The sequence below is a fragment of the Pantherophis guttatus genome, chromosome 1 (assembly GCF_059756535.1).
Source record: "Pantherophis guttatus breed Tessera chromosome 1, ASM5975653v1, whole genome shotgun sequence".
NCBI classification, from domain to species: domain Eukaryota; kingdom Metazoa; phylum Chordata; class Lepidosauria; order Squamata; family Colubridae; genus Pantherophis; species Pantherophis guttatus.
The window spans coordinates 141,149,208-141,162,804 of record NC_142063.1 but is presented as its reverse complement, the minus strand read 5'-3'; the positions used below and the strand labels follow the sequence as shown (position 1 = coordinate 141,162,804).

General features: G+C 35.2%; 1 protein-coding gene and 1 long non-coding RNA gene across 2 annotated transcripts in view; one reads left to right on the top strand and one right to left on the bottom strand.

The window, feature by feature from the left end:
* Positions 1-13,597, bottom strand: part of EPC2 (enhancer of polycomb 2) — a 66,755-nt gene that overhangs the window by 5,979 nt on the left and 47,179 nt on the right. Inside the window, exons 5-10 of the mRNA XM_034424855.3 lie at positions 12,575-12,723; positions 11,741-11,873; positions 10,040-10,231; positions 9,455-9,544; positions 7,072-7,217; positions 6,631-6,974 (exon numbers count right to left, since the gene is read on the bottom strand). Of these exons, the coding sequence (XP_034280746.1) occupies positions 6,631-6,974; positions 7,072-7,217; positions 9,455-9,544; positions 10,040-10,231; positions 11,741-11,873; positions 12,575-12,723 (1,054 nt within the window). The remainder of the gene's footprint in view (positions 1-6,630; positions 6,975-7,071; positions 7,218-9,454; positions 9,545-10,039; positions 10,232-11,740; positions 11,874-12,574; positions 12,724-13,597) is intronic.
* On the top strand, positions 1,597-12,957 carry LOC117670015 (uncharacterized). The gene is made up of 3 exons (XR_004592566.2): positions 1,597-1,682; positions 5,252-5,295; positions 12,874-12,957. It is a non-coding gene; the product is annotated as an uncharacterized LOC117670015 (long non-coding RNA).

The window sequence follows — 13,597 nt, the reverse complement described above, 5'->3', positions numbered from 1 at the left end:
CTTTGCACAAGAACACTAAGAATGAAGAAAAAGGGCAAAGTTCATTCCTCAACTTATGACTACAGCTGACCCCAAAATTTATGTTCTTAAATAAGACATTGAGTTTTCCCCCATTTTACAACCTTTCTTGCCAGAGTCAAGTAAATCTCTGCAGTTGATAAATTAGTAACCCAGCTATTAAGTGAATCTGGCTTTCCCATTGACTTTGCTTGTGAGAAGGTCACAAAAGGTGATCACATGACCTTGGAACACATCAACGGTCAAAAATATGTATCAGTTGCAAAGCATCTGAATTTTGATCACATGATGATGGAGATGCTGCAAAGGTAGTGAACTGTGAAAAATGATCACAAGACACTTTTTTCAATGCTGTTGTAACTTTGAATAATCACTAAACAAACTGTTGTAAGTTGAATACTATCTGTATATACTTGCATTTCTATTACAGGTAGTCCTCGACTTACAATCACAATTTAGCCCAAAATTTCTGTTGTTAAGTGAGACATCTGTTAAGTGAATTTTGCCCCATTTTATGACTTTTCATGCCAGAGTTGTTAAGTGAATCATTGCAGTTGTTAAGTTACTAACACAGTTGTTAAATGAATCTGCCTTCCCCATTGACTTTGCTGGTCAGAATGTAGCAAAAGGTGATCACATGACCCTGCAACCATCATAAATATCAGCCAGTTGCCAAGCCTGAAGAGAGATCTACAGTTCATCCTGAGGTTGAACATGATAATGTACATAATATTTGAAACTACAAGTAGTCCTTGACCTACGACCATTTGTTTAACAACTATTTGAAAAAAATGACTTATGACCAGACTTCTCATTTACTACTGCTCCAACATCCTTGCAGTCCTATAATCAAAATTTGGTTGCTCAGCAATCAGCATGCAATTTATGACAGTTGCAGCATCCTGAGGTCATATGATTGTAAAGTCAAGGGGGAAGCCAGATTTGCTCTAAAGATACTGTTATTTGTTTAACGACCATGACAAAAGTTGTAAAAGCAGTCACATATCATTTATGTGCCCAACAAAAGTTCTGGTTCCAATTGTGGTCATTTCAAGATTTAATTATTTGACCCAATTATTGTCATATGCCAAAATTTAATTGTTTCATTCAGTTCATTTCTCTCCCCAATCATTGAAGCTTTCCCTCTGCTTAAAAATCACCTCACATATGAAACTAGAGAGCTATAGCTAGTTTTCTAAATTTATTTTTTTGACTTGTACGGACAAAAGCAGGTAAAATTCTACTTCCATTATTGATAGGAGTCAAACATATTTTAGCATGGACTGTTCCAACAATCTACAGAGGAGACTTGCTTCTCTTCAATAAGAACATATAAAATATCCAAGGGATGCATAAAAAATGACATATTCAATATGCATACTAGCAAACAAGACATATTTTGTAGGTATCACAGAATTCAAGGGATATACCGGGAATTACTTCCTAAATGTATCTGTCTCTTAATTCAAAGTATTTGTCTTTCTCTCACTCTTTAGGACAGCTGTGTATCAATCAGGAAGACAAGATGATTTACTCCTACTTTTAAAACACTACTGAGCCTTAATTTCTCGCGTTTCAACCCGCTCTGCAGGGAGGCTGGCCCTATTGGATTGGCTTGTCCCAGGCCACTAATGGACCTGATTGGGTTCCAGAGGGAACTTGAGGTTAGTCCGGTAGAAGTCTTGGAGGCTGCAAGGAATAATAAAGTGCCAACAACTTTAGATCAAAACATGATTGAGCGGCCTTTCTATGCCCATCGTTCCCAATATTACCCATAGTATACAATGGAACTAAGGGAACTTAAGCAGGCTAAAGGATGCCTAGAGCAGGGCTGTCAAACTCCCGGCCTAGGGACCGGAAGTGTCACATACAGGCCATGCCCCCACCTGGTTTAGCAAAGAGTAAAAAAGTCCTGATATATCACATGACGCTGCCGTGACGCCGTGAGTTTGACACCTCTGGCCTAGAGGGTTGCTGGTGAAAGATAGGAAGTGAAGATGACCGTACACGAGCTAGAGCTGCTATTAAGGCCTATCTCATGGAGATTAGGGTGGCGAAACATAATTATTTCTCCTCCCTTATTGCATCTGCTGATAGCCATTTAGCGGCACTGTTTCAGGTGACTCGGTCCTTCCTTGAAGAGAATAAGGCCGAAGTCTATCTAAAGGGTCATTCTGAAGAATATGCTGCACATCTGGCAAATAAAATCAGTGACATTTGCTTTATGTTGGACTCCAACTCTTCTGGGAAGAATTTTGAGTCTATTGAACCTGAGGAAGAGTACAGGGCTCTCTCAGCTACTAGTTCAGCCGCTTGTGTGTTAGATGTTTGAATGTTGGCTGACAGGAAAACAAGCTTTTACTGCAGCAGCCCATTTTGTGAAAAATCCTCCCTTCGGACATTAAAGGGCCCCCAAACCTGTTACCTTTCCATAAAGCTTTGAACACCTGGCTATGAGAGACAGACATCTGTTAATGGCATTGCACGTAACTTCCAAATGTAAATTCTGCTCTAAAGTTTTCTGCGCTAACTTTTGGCATACTCTTATCTCTCCAGAACTATTTTTTTTTTGTTTGTTTTTTGGGGGGGGGGGGGGTTGAAGGATAGATTAAGTTTTCATATCTACAAATATTATTATTTTTGTTACCCAAAATAATTAATGATATTTTGACTGTGTAGCGTAGAACAGGGCTGATCAGTTTTAGAAGTAGTCTTTTTCAGTTATATTAGTAATTATCATAATTGTATCTAGTAACTAGTTTGCAAAACCTACTTAATGTATTGTTTGGATACTAGATAAGTTAATTAACAGCCTCTCTTTTCAACATGGAGCAAAAGTTGTGTTTTTGGCATCAAATATAAATTGCAAAAAGCATAAATATCCCTAGCTCATATTTGTTTTTATGAAGTCTATGGATTGCTTTCACATTTTCTTCATTTTCACTACCACTGTCTTAGTAACATTAATGCATAAGGCAGTGAAGTTTACTCATTATCTGATAGCTTATTTTACCAGCCTTGATTGAGCAACTCTTCCTTCTTTGACTACATTTTGGCTGGATTTTTTTTTTTTTTTTGATCTTGTTTGCATGATACTTACTTGGATGTTAGTTAATAGGTGCATGATGAGGAAGATTGTGTTTAGGTTTGTTCATCCCTTTTCTTGACTTTTGGTTGCTTCCTTTCTTAAATGATTTGTAGGTGGAGCTTATCACAACAGGTCTATTAACAACTAGATAATTGGCTATGACAATGTATCTGTTAATGGCTAGGGGCAGATCATGTCAACCATTGAGTAGATCTATTGAAATGAATGAGATTTAAGTTATAATTAATATGGATGACTTAACCCAACTTAATCCTCCTTATTTATGTATATAACATAATTTTGATCTCTCATAAAATTTACTCTTGAAAATACAACACAAAATTATTTGTATATTTTTGGTAATAACATTTGTGCTGTCAATTGCAACAGATACATATCAACATAAGAACATCAATCCTTCAATTTGACAGTTGATATAAATTTCCAGCCTGTTCTAAGGAAAGGTTTTAACAAATTTATGGGATTAAGGGCCTACAACTGTGATGGCGAACCTATGGTATGCATGCCGGAAGTGGCACACAGAGCCAACTCTCCAGGCATGCCAGCCGTTGCCGTTGCTCTTCTGGTTTCCGGCGCTCCCACGCATGTGCGCCAGGGAGCTGCTCTTCTGGTTTCTGGAGCTCCCCTGCGCGCTCTCCCGTTTTGGCACTCGGTGCCAAAAAGGTTCGCCAACACTGGCCTATAACATTTCAATGATACCAAAGGATATGCCTTTATATAGGAATCCGACTTGTTTAATAGAGGTATGTTTTTAAAAAAGCAACCAAGCCATTTCTGTTTACCATTCTCACAAAACACATGATGAACAGTCAAGAAGCAAATTACTAAAATACCTATTCTTAAAATAGTACTGAATTATGACCAAGTTCACATTTATGAATTATAAAACAGAGAACTATATGCTACAAAGCCCATTTCTGGGGAAACCCTCTTCTATCTTCTCTAAACTTATTTAAAAAGGCAGGAGAGAAGTCCAGCTCAATAACCCAAGCTCTGTTCTTAACAGTATTGCCAAGAGATTATTATTATTTAGTTTTAATTTCAGCATTAAATCATCTTGGCTGAATTTGTATGAAGAACTTATATAAAGACTTAACTCAGAGTAGCAAATATTCCTTTTGCAGCTTTCCAACCATCCTCAGGTAGGACCTGAGTTTTTGTACTTTTGGGGTTTTGATAGTGGGTTTTTTGGTTGTTGTTGTTTATTTAATTTGTTTAAGGGATAAAGTGAGTTCTTTAACTTGCACACACTTTCATACTTTAAGCAACCTGAAGTCTCACTAAGCAACAAGTACTGGCCCTATCTACTCTTGGAGTACAGTTCTCAAAATGCTGTAGAAGGTTTACTGGGGCTCTCAAGCTTATAGAAGTTGTTTCCTCCATCAAAAAATGCAGGTACTCAACAGCCTTGAACACTGCAGGAGGGGGTAATTAATGCTACCAAACATTTTATAATTCTTTCTGAATAGGGTTTTAAAGTTTGTGAACAATGACTTCAGAAATCTTAGATTCAATGTGTGAGCTTAGTCAAAAGTAATTCCTAACAGGTGACTGGGGTCTGATTTTGTAATCCTATACACTAATACTCACTGCTCCATAATTTGGGAAAATCCACTACTGTCCATCTTATGATAAGTCTCATTTCACTCAGAACGTTTGAGCAGATTGACCTGTAAGGGTTTTATATTTTCAGGCTACAATAGCAATAGCATTTAGACTTATATACCGCCCCATGATGTTTTACAGAATTCACAGGGTGGTTTACAATGTCATACACATATCTAAGAATAAGCTTCATTAATAGAGTTGGGTTTAGTTTTGTGTCAGTAATCATACAATAATGGTTTAAGCTACCATGAGATATTTTTAATGCATAAAGCAGTCAAAAAAATTTAAACAAAACAAAAATATTTTATGATATCAGATTTTCTTCCTTTCTTTCTCCCTGATGGATTTCCAAATCTATGAGGGAAACGGCAGAATTCTATCAACTGAAAGATATATTATGATGTAAATAGTATTGATAAAGCTGTAAGTAAGTTTTAATGAAGTTTGAAATCAAAGTACTGTACTCTTTATCTGTCAACTAACTACCTGCCCACCCATCACATTATTTCCTTCCAGGAGAAAGAACATTATGCGAAATGCAGACAAAAGTGCAAGGAATGGTAAGCTGAGAAAACTGAGGCACAATATAAGAAAAAGAAAAATACTGAATTTTTACGAACACCATTCATTATACTTCATCCTCCTCTATGAAGCCAAAGCCATCTTTGCTTCTACCACCTCCATAGGCTGTTTCAGATACAGCTCTTCTCTTTTTGAGAACCTCATCAACTCCATCTAGTTGCAACATTATTAGTCTTGCAGTTCTATTTTCATTCTCTTTATCTGACTAAATCACTTCTTTCATACTGAACACACTCAGGTCTGTATTTCATCCACAATTCATACTTGATTCATCATCTTGGTTTACTGCATACATTTCTTATATATATCAAATCTAATGTGTTTAACTTACTTTTGTGTTTACCTGACATACTGTTGTACTATATGAAAGAAGATTAATATAACAAACAGCACAGTGGCCAAATAGTTAGGACACTGGGTTGTTGACTGGAAGGTGGACAGTTTAAGACCTAAGCACCTAAGTGTGACTGACTGAGTTCCCGTTACTTGCCCCAGCTCCTGCCCACCCAGCAGTTTGAAAGCATGCAAATTCAAGTAGATAAATAGGTACACTTCTGTGGGAAGTGACTCAGCGTATAGTCACACTGTCCAGAAGCGTCTTTGGACAATGCTGGCTCTTTGGCTGTGAATCAGAGATGGGCACTGCACCCTGAAGTTGGACATATCTGGCAGGGGAAACCTTTTTAATCTTTTTAAAATCAGAGGTGATGTCTTAAGACTTAAGATATGAATGATATAACAATAGAGGCTACTAGATAACTGTGCACAATTGTTTAACATTACCGTAAATATTTGTTTTTTCACACTTTCCTTTTTTTTTCCCTGAGGGAAAAATCTTAATGATTGAATTTTCTCTAATAGTCTAATGTAAATTTGTTTATTATCTTCAGTTTTAGTTGTTAATTATAGGTATTAGAATAGATGAGTACAAGAACTGCTGGGCAATGTAAAAAAATTAATAATTTTTTAAAAAAATGTTAAGGACTATGTTAAGGACTAGATTGAAAGTGATAGTATTGCTAATTCAGTTTCAAAAAACAGAAAACTGAAAGACAGGTATGCAGAAACTTCTTGTAATATTGGATTGAGCAGTATATAAGCGTAGCAGTGGAATAAAACGGACTCCCATGAAAACATTACTAGAACTATGGCTAATACTATATCTTAAAATTAAAGCTATTTTATATGACTAAGAGTACAACTCTACATAGTATTTTTTTCTGAATCCCATTATTATAGCTATAACAGACAGATTCATATAAAAAATTAAAAATAAATTTATTTAAAAGTTAATATTGTCAATCTTTGCCTACCTGAAATCCCATTCTTGCTGGTGTTCAATAAAGCTACAGAAGGTGCAGAAACTCTTTTATTATTCACAGCCTGCCCTGGTTTCCTTGAGGTACATTCTTCACTATCACTGTCCTGTACGTTTAGTAGCCTTGGTTGGAAACACTGCAGTCGACAAGACCTGATATTGCTTAGTATTTCAGAAAGGGAAAGTTTATTTCCACAATGTTTATTGGAAGCATTGGTCCGTGAAAAATTAGAAGAAATGTCTATATTTTGGGAAGAGCTTGAACAACTATTTAGCATATCTGGATCAATCTGCTTCAGGACAGGATCATTTTCTGTGGCTATCCGGTCCATTAATACCCTGATTTTAAAAGAAATAAAAAATAAATGTTACTAACAACTTAAAATACAAAATACTTGCATTAAATATTCAACTGGAGGAAAATATCTTATTTTACCTTCCACCTCTCCCAACTCGTCTTCTTGCAAATCCTATACATCTTCTTGGAACTGTAAGTGTTGTGAGACAATGTCTATATCTTAGCTTATCCAATTCTGCCAGTTCTGAATTTTCATGAGAATAATTAGTTTGGTCCAAATGAGTCTAGAGAAGAAGTAAAAATTAATTGATTACTGATTTCATTTATAAGAATTATGTGGCCACCCATCTTAAGAAATATAGTTCCGGGGGATCCACAACAATAAAACCCAAAAAATAATAAAGCAGAAAAGCAAAAACCTGGCACCTCAGCCGTTCTCTGATGCATTCAACAAAACCATCCTCAAAGTTCATCCTCTTCTAGCACTTGGAGAAAGAGTTGGTTCTTTAGTGTTCCAAAACTGGGGGGAAGGGGGGGGTGTTCCATAGGGTAGAGGCTACTATGAAAAAGGCACACTTCTGAGGTCCCACTACAGGGCAATATTTAAGGGAAGGGACCTGGAGCTTGCTCACACTCTGTCTGACCTGGTAGAATAGACAGATATTCTCAGTGAAAGTTGGTCCTGCAAATAATCTCACCCGTGCCATTTAAGGCTTTAAAGGTGATAACCAGGGCTTTGAATTTCAACTGGAAAGAGACTGACAGCCAGTGCAGTCACAGAACAGTGATACAGGTAGTCTTTGAATTACAACTAGTTTAACGACCAAAGTTATGATGGTCTCAGAAAGGGTGCTTTATGGCCTATAAAGCACTTCTGGCCATCATAAAACATTGCACTGCTCCCCCAAAGTCACATGATACTGAACTGAGTGCTTGGCAACCTAGTCATACTTACCACTGGCTAACAAGTGCCCCACAATCATGCAATAGTCATTTGTAATCTTCTCTGCTGGCTTTCTCAGAAATTCAATGGGGAAGCTGGCAGGGAAAACTGCAAGCTGCTGCTGCCACCTACTGAAAAGACTCCCTCTTTTTTCTAGGAGCTGACAAAAAGAGCTGCCTGCCAGGAGTAATCTCAGTTCTGTGTGACTCTTAATATTTCTTCCCATCCCAGAATTGAGATTTCAAGCCTGATGAAGAATTTCCCCTCCCCTTTGTTCACTGCAGAGAAATCATTCATTGGAATAGTGTTAAAATCCTGACAATTTTTTTTTCCTTTTCCTGCAACATGATGTAGATTATTCCCCCATCCCAATCTCTCCCCAAGACACCCCATCTGGGACATTATCTACTTCATCCCAAAGAAGAATGGACACAGTATTTTTACAGGGAAAGTGACTAACTACACTGATCCATTAACATTAGGATAACTATTTATTTTATGTTATTAAACAAATTTATATAGCCATCCAACTCACACACAGTGATTCTGAATAGCATACAGCATCACAAAACCATCCCTTCAAGGCCTTGCAAAAAAGCAACAAGATGAGAAGGCAATCTTATCTCTTGGGGAATTATATTCCAAAGGAAGGGAGCCACCAGAGAGAAGACCCTTTTCCTAGGTCCCATCCAATGTACTTTCTTGATAGTTGGGATCCATTATGAAATAGAAATCATTGCTAGATACTAACAAATAAGTATAGTGTATTACTAACATTTAAGTCATCTTTGGAATTCAAGCACTTCAAATTTTATCTCCCCCCCCCTTCCATTTCTTAAAATGAACAGGAATACCAGGGAATTCCTAGTCAGATACTTTACTTGCTCCTTAGACAAGCATTCACTATTTTTACAAGAATATAGATAAGCAGATCATGGATTCAATTCAGAATAGAAGACTGCTTCCTCAATTCTATTTATGAGAGCCAGAAGCGCACCGTTGTAAATGGGAAGAGATATACTTCAAGAAATTAACTGGAAAGTAGTTGAAACAACTGAAATCATATTCTGAATTCGTGAATTCGTGTCTGAATTCCAAACGCCTAATGTATCATTTAAGTCTAGAAGCAGACTGAACAAGTAAAACATATATTGAAACTGAATTAAGACTTCAGAGCATCAACTATCAGAGGCTGAGAGGAAAAAAAACAGAAACAGCCACTGATACTATACAGGCCAAGATATAATTCAACTACAGTGCTTAATTCAGTTAAGGCCATATCAATAATTAAAAGCAACCAGCAATTTTGTCGTCTAGTATACTGTATCTTGAAATACTTCAACATCTTCAGGTTCACAACTTGTCAAATTTAATAGCCTTCGCTAATAATACTATAGCTAACATGATCTGAAGCAATTTCATTCATAAATAAAAACCTTGCTAAAAAAATACCTGCAGTAAAAAGGAAGTAGAGAAAGAAGGATAATTTTAACAAAGATTCAAAATATGTTTTCTCTTCTGATCAAAAATTAATATTTTGTTGCAAAGGATTTTTTTTTTAAAGTAAAAAAATCTTACAGCATAATATTGGCATCCTGCTCTTCTTCTGAATGCACAGGCTCCATCGGGATCATTTTCTTCTTCTGGCTCAGATATTGGTGAGGATACCTAGAAGCCAAATAAAATTAATTTAAAAACATGATTAATTTATCATTCCTGGCAAATATTTCTTTCCTCTGTCAAGCAACTCAACATATTTAAAACCAGGAAATGCACATTTAAAAGTGAAAATGAATTTCAACGAATAGCTTCTGAAGAGGCTTCTTGATAATAGTTTGTATTACATTTGGAGACATCAAATGCCCAAAGAGCCCACTGAATTTTCAAAAACTCAGCTACGTTTTAGTCATTTTCACAAACCTAACCTGTTCTTTGGATTCCAAATTACTATTAATATACTGTATGGTATTTTATCTAAATATATCTTTAATCACAAATCCTTTTTTTAAACTTAAATTTTTTAAAACTTTTTTTGAATTTAAAAAATTCAAATTCATATTGCTTCCCCCTCACGCCACCCCCATTTCTATCCAAATATAAATCAGGATTCTTCCACTTACATATAAAAAAGATCTGCTTTATAATGTGGCTGACATGTATTACCTGGGGGAATTCATCTTCATCTGAACTGTGGAAGTCATATTGTTTGATATCACTTTTACTGATCACAGGCAAGGGCTCAGTAGTAGACTGCTGAGGACTTATTACACTCTCAAGTTTAGGCTTCTTTGGATACTTCTTCTTTTGACGGACAACATCAGACACTTCCTCTTTTAGAGATGAATGGTGAGCATGCTGTTTGTGTACAGTAAATTTTAGACAAAACCCCCCACATTGTTAATCATTACCTGATTTTCATGAAATAGTAAATAATTTTTTCTCCATTCGCTCCAATTATATTTACAAAACTCTGAACAAGTAGTACATACAGCATATATTATTCAAAGATTGAGACATATTTATTGTTTTTATCTGTTATCATTTTAAACTAACTTGTATCATTTTAACTAACATTTTAAACATTTAGTGTTTCTAAAGAATTTATGTCTAGTATGTGTTGTTTCTCTCCAGTGAAAAACATAAGGTTTTCAAAAGGATCTTTCTCCTGTCTTCAAATTCAATTTAAAAATAGCTACAGCAACATTATATTTTTAAGATTTTTACATGAGCTTAGCATGGAAAACAAGAATAGACAAATAAAAAGTGATAAATGTCTACAATCTAATAACCACTAGATGTCATCAAAGTTAATACAAACATTTAAACAAATCTAATCTTTTTTAAAATATCTGGATTTTTTTAAAAAAGTGTAATGTTATTTCCTACAAATAATGGAAGCCTAATCTCTGAAATAAAGACATACAACTTCATTATTACATGGAAATGACTAATGTGTTAGATTTTGTTTTTTAAAAAATCATCAAATAATTAACATGTATTGAAAACTGTTTTCTGATCATAAAATTGTCACAAACATAATGATTTTTAAAGAATCCTAATGATGCATTGCCTAAGAGATGTAGAAGCAATGCTAAATCAAAATACTGGTGTGAAAAATATAAGAGGAAATATTATTCTGTCAGAGTTGTGTTTAATATAGTGTGGGCAATCTAAAGCCTGCAAGCACCCAAAACTATATTTTTGCAGCATCAAGATACTGGACTGTTAAGAAAAATATGAAATCTTCATTAAAGCTTAATACATATACCCTGACTCAGCACAAACATGCATCACCATCTGGAAATTATCTGTTTTATGGCTTTACTATATTACCATCCCAGTATCTTACAGAAAGCTTTCCCACTCTTTTACTAACAACTGTACAAGTTTTGAGGAATAAGTAGATGCGATTAAGAAAAACTACCTAGCATAAAATTGTGAAAATTCTGTATAATGGGTTATATATGCAAACTTAAATATAGTGATATTTTTACAAGGATATCGGTGAGATTGGCACAAACAGTAGTAACTTTGCACTACCATTAATAATACTGAATCTGATCCACATGAAGTTGTTAATGCTCTAAATTCAAAAACTGTAAGCTTCCCAGATCAACTAAAGTTGATTTTCAAATAGCTATCCGTAGTATCATATAACTGATTGTATTTATCTACTGTCTAATGTACAGCATGCTTAATTTAAATGTATTTTTATTTTGCTTTGATGCCATTAATGGAAATAAATCTAAGATGATAGGAGAGAAGAACCGTGTGTTTGAAAAGCCTTTAATACTTTCCACATTACCTAGCTATAACATCCCTCTAATTAGGCAATAAATGTAACAACTAAAGTCAGTTACCCACCTTAACTTTACATTCTTGAACTTTGTGGTGATTTCCATTATGAAGTGCTGCAGGAGTGGTGTTCATCTCTTTCTCAGTTGAATTAAGCTTAACTTCATTAAGTATTTCTCCTCCATAATCACCCAAATGATATCTTTTAAAAGAGTGAGAGAGCTTATAGATCATGAATATAGCATAATAAATTAATCTTTTAAAAATATTTTTATTTTACAGAAATCCTACAAGATGGTCTGATCATCTTTTAAAATGCAGAAAAGCAGATGAAAAATACTATTTGTTTAAGGTCATTTTACAACTGATGAAAGATGGAATAATGCTCTACACAAGCTGCTATTATATTTGTTAATTAAGGCAACTGCATATTACAGGTTAAATATACTACAGGTAGTCCTCAATTTATGACCATAGTTGAGCCCAGAATTATGGTTGTAAGTTCAGGTATCACATGACTGGATTTGAAGTTATGATTATTTTTTATTATCTTTGTTAAGCGAATGCAGCAGACATTACATGAAACCATTTTCCCCAATGGGTGGGGATTTTTTTGCCAGAAACCAGAAGTAAAGACCAGAATCTGACAAAAAACATTGCAGAATTCTGCAACTGTCCATAAAGTCAAGCTTGTGGCTAAGACCTCAACATGTGATTAGGTGACCACAGAGTATGGGTAGCCACCAAAACACTTGAGAACAGATCATAAGTAGCTCTTGGGAGTTCCTTCATAATTTTGAACAATTGTTAAGCAACTGGTCTTCGGTTGAGGACTATCTGTAGTATTTGGAGTGCAAGATGACTTTCCTTGATAAGAATGATTAACTCAAAAAAAAGTTTTACCTTTTCTCCACAACTTCTAATGTCAAATGTAGTAACTCTCGTTTTGTTTTTTCTCGTCTCTTAATCATCTCTAAAATTGTTATGGCTCTACTGAACTCTCGTCTTAGTTTCAGCATCTTCTCATAAGAGGCTTCATCATTTTTCCGATTCTGTTAGAAAGGAAGTATCTGAATGAAAAACATATCTGGAAGATATAGTCAGCCTGAGTAAACTTGACTTTATATGGCTTTTAATAATATTGAATATTTGGAGGGGTTAAGCCAGAACATTAGAAGCAGAACAGTCATTCTTTATTGCAGCTTCTTGGAACCACCACAGTCTATTCTAGACCTAGAAAATCATGAAGAATGGGAAATGCCAGTCCGGGAAGGGAAGAAAGAATCACCAGAATTCAGGAGAATCCTCCTGCCTAGGAGAGAAATATTCCCTTTGTGGAACACACTTTTGAATCCAATCTTTAATGAACAAGTATGTAAACAGTACCTGTCTGGTGAATTGAAATACTAAATAAAGAATTATGTCTGTTTGTATCAGTGTGTCTTTTTTCACAAGCTCTATGGATTTCTGTGCCATGTATATACTATACTTGCCATTTGAGAAAGGAAATTAATTTTTTAAATTCTGCTTTAAAATTAAAGCATCTCATAAATTCATACGAGTCATGAATATCCAAATCCAAGTATCTCCAAAATCATAAAAATACAATAAATACACAGAGATATTTCAGTACTATAATGCAGTATCCCATGAGTTCCACAATCTTACATTTGGGCAGTTAAAGAAGTTGGCCTAGGTATGCCAACACCCACAGCTATCACAATAAAGCCCTCTTGCATCACCTTCTCACAAATTCTATTCAACAAAAGTATATGTTAAACAGCCTACTGATGTTCTCTATGCATGTTCTTAAAATTCATATGTGTGTGTGCTTGTCAAATGTATATGCATGCAGTAATTTAACACATGCCTTAATGAATTAATTTGCCTTTCAAGAAAAGGTAAAATAGTATTGCACCTTAAACT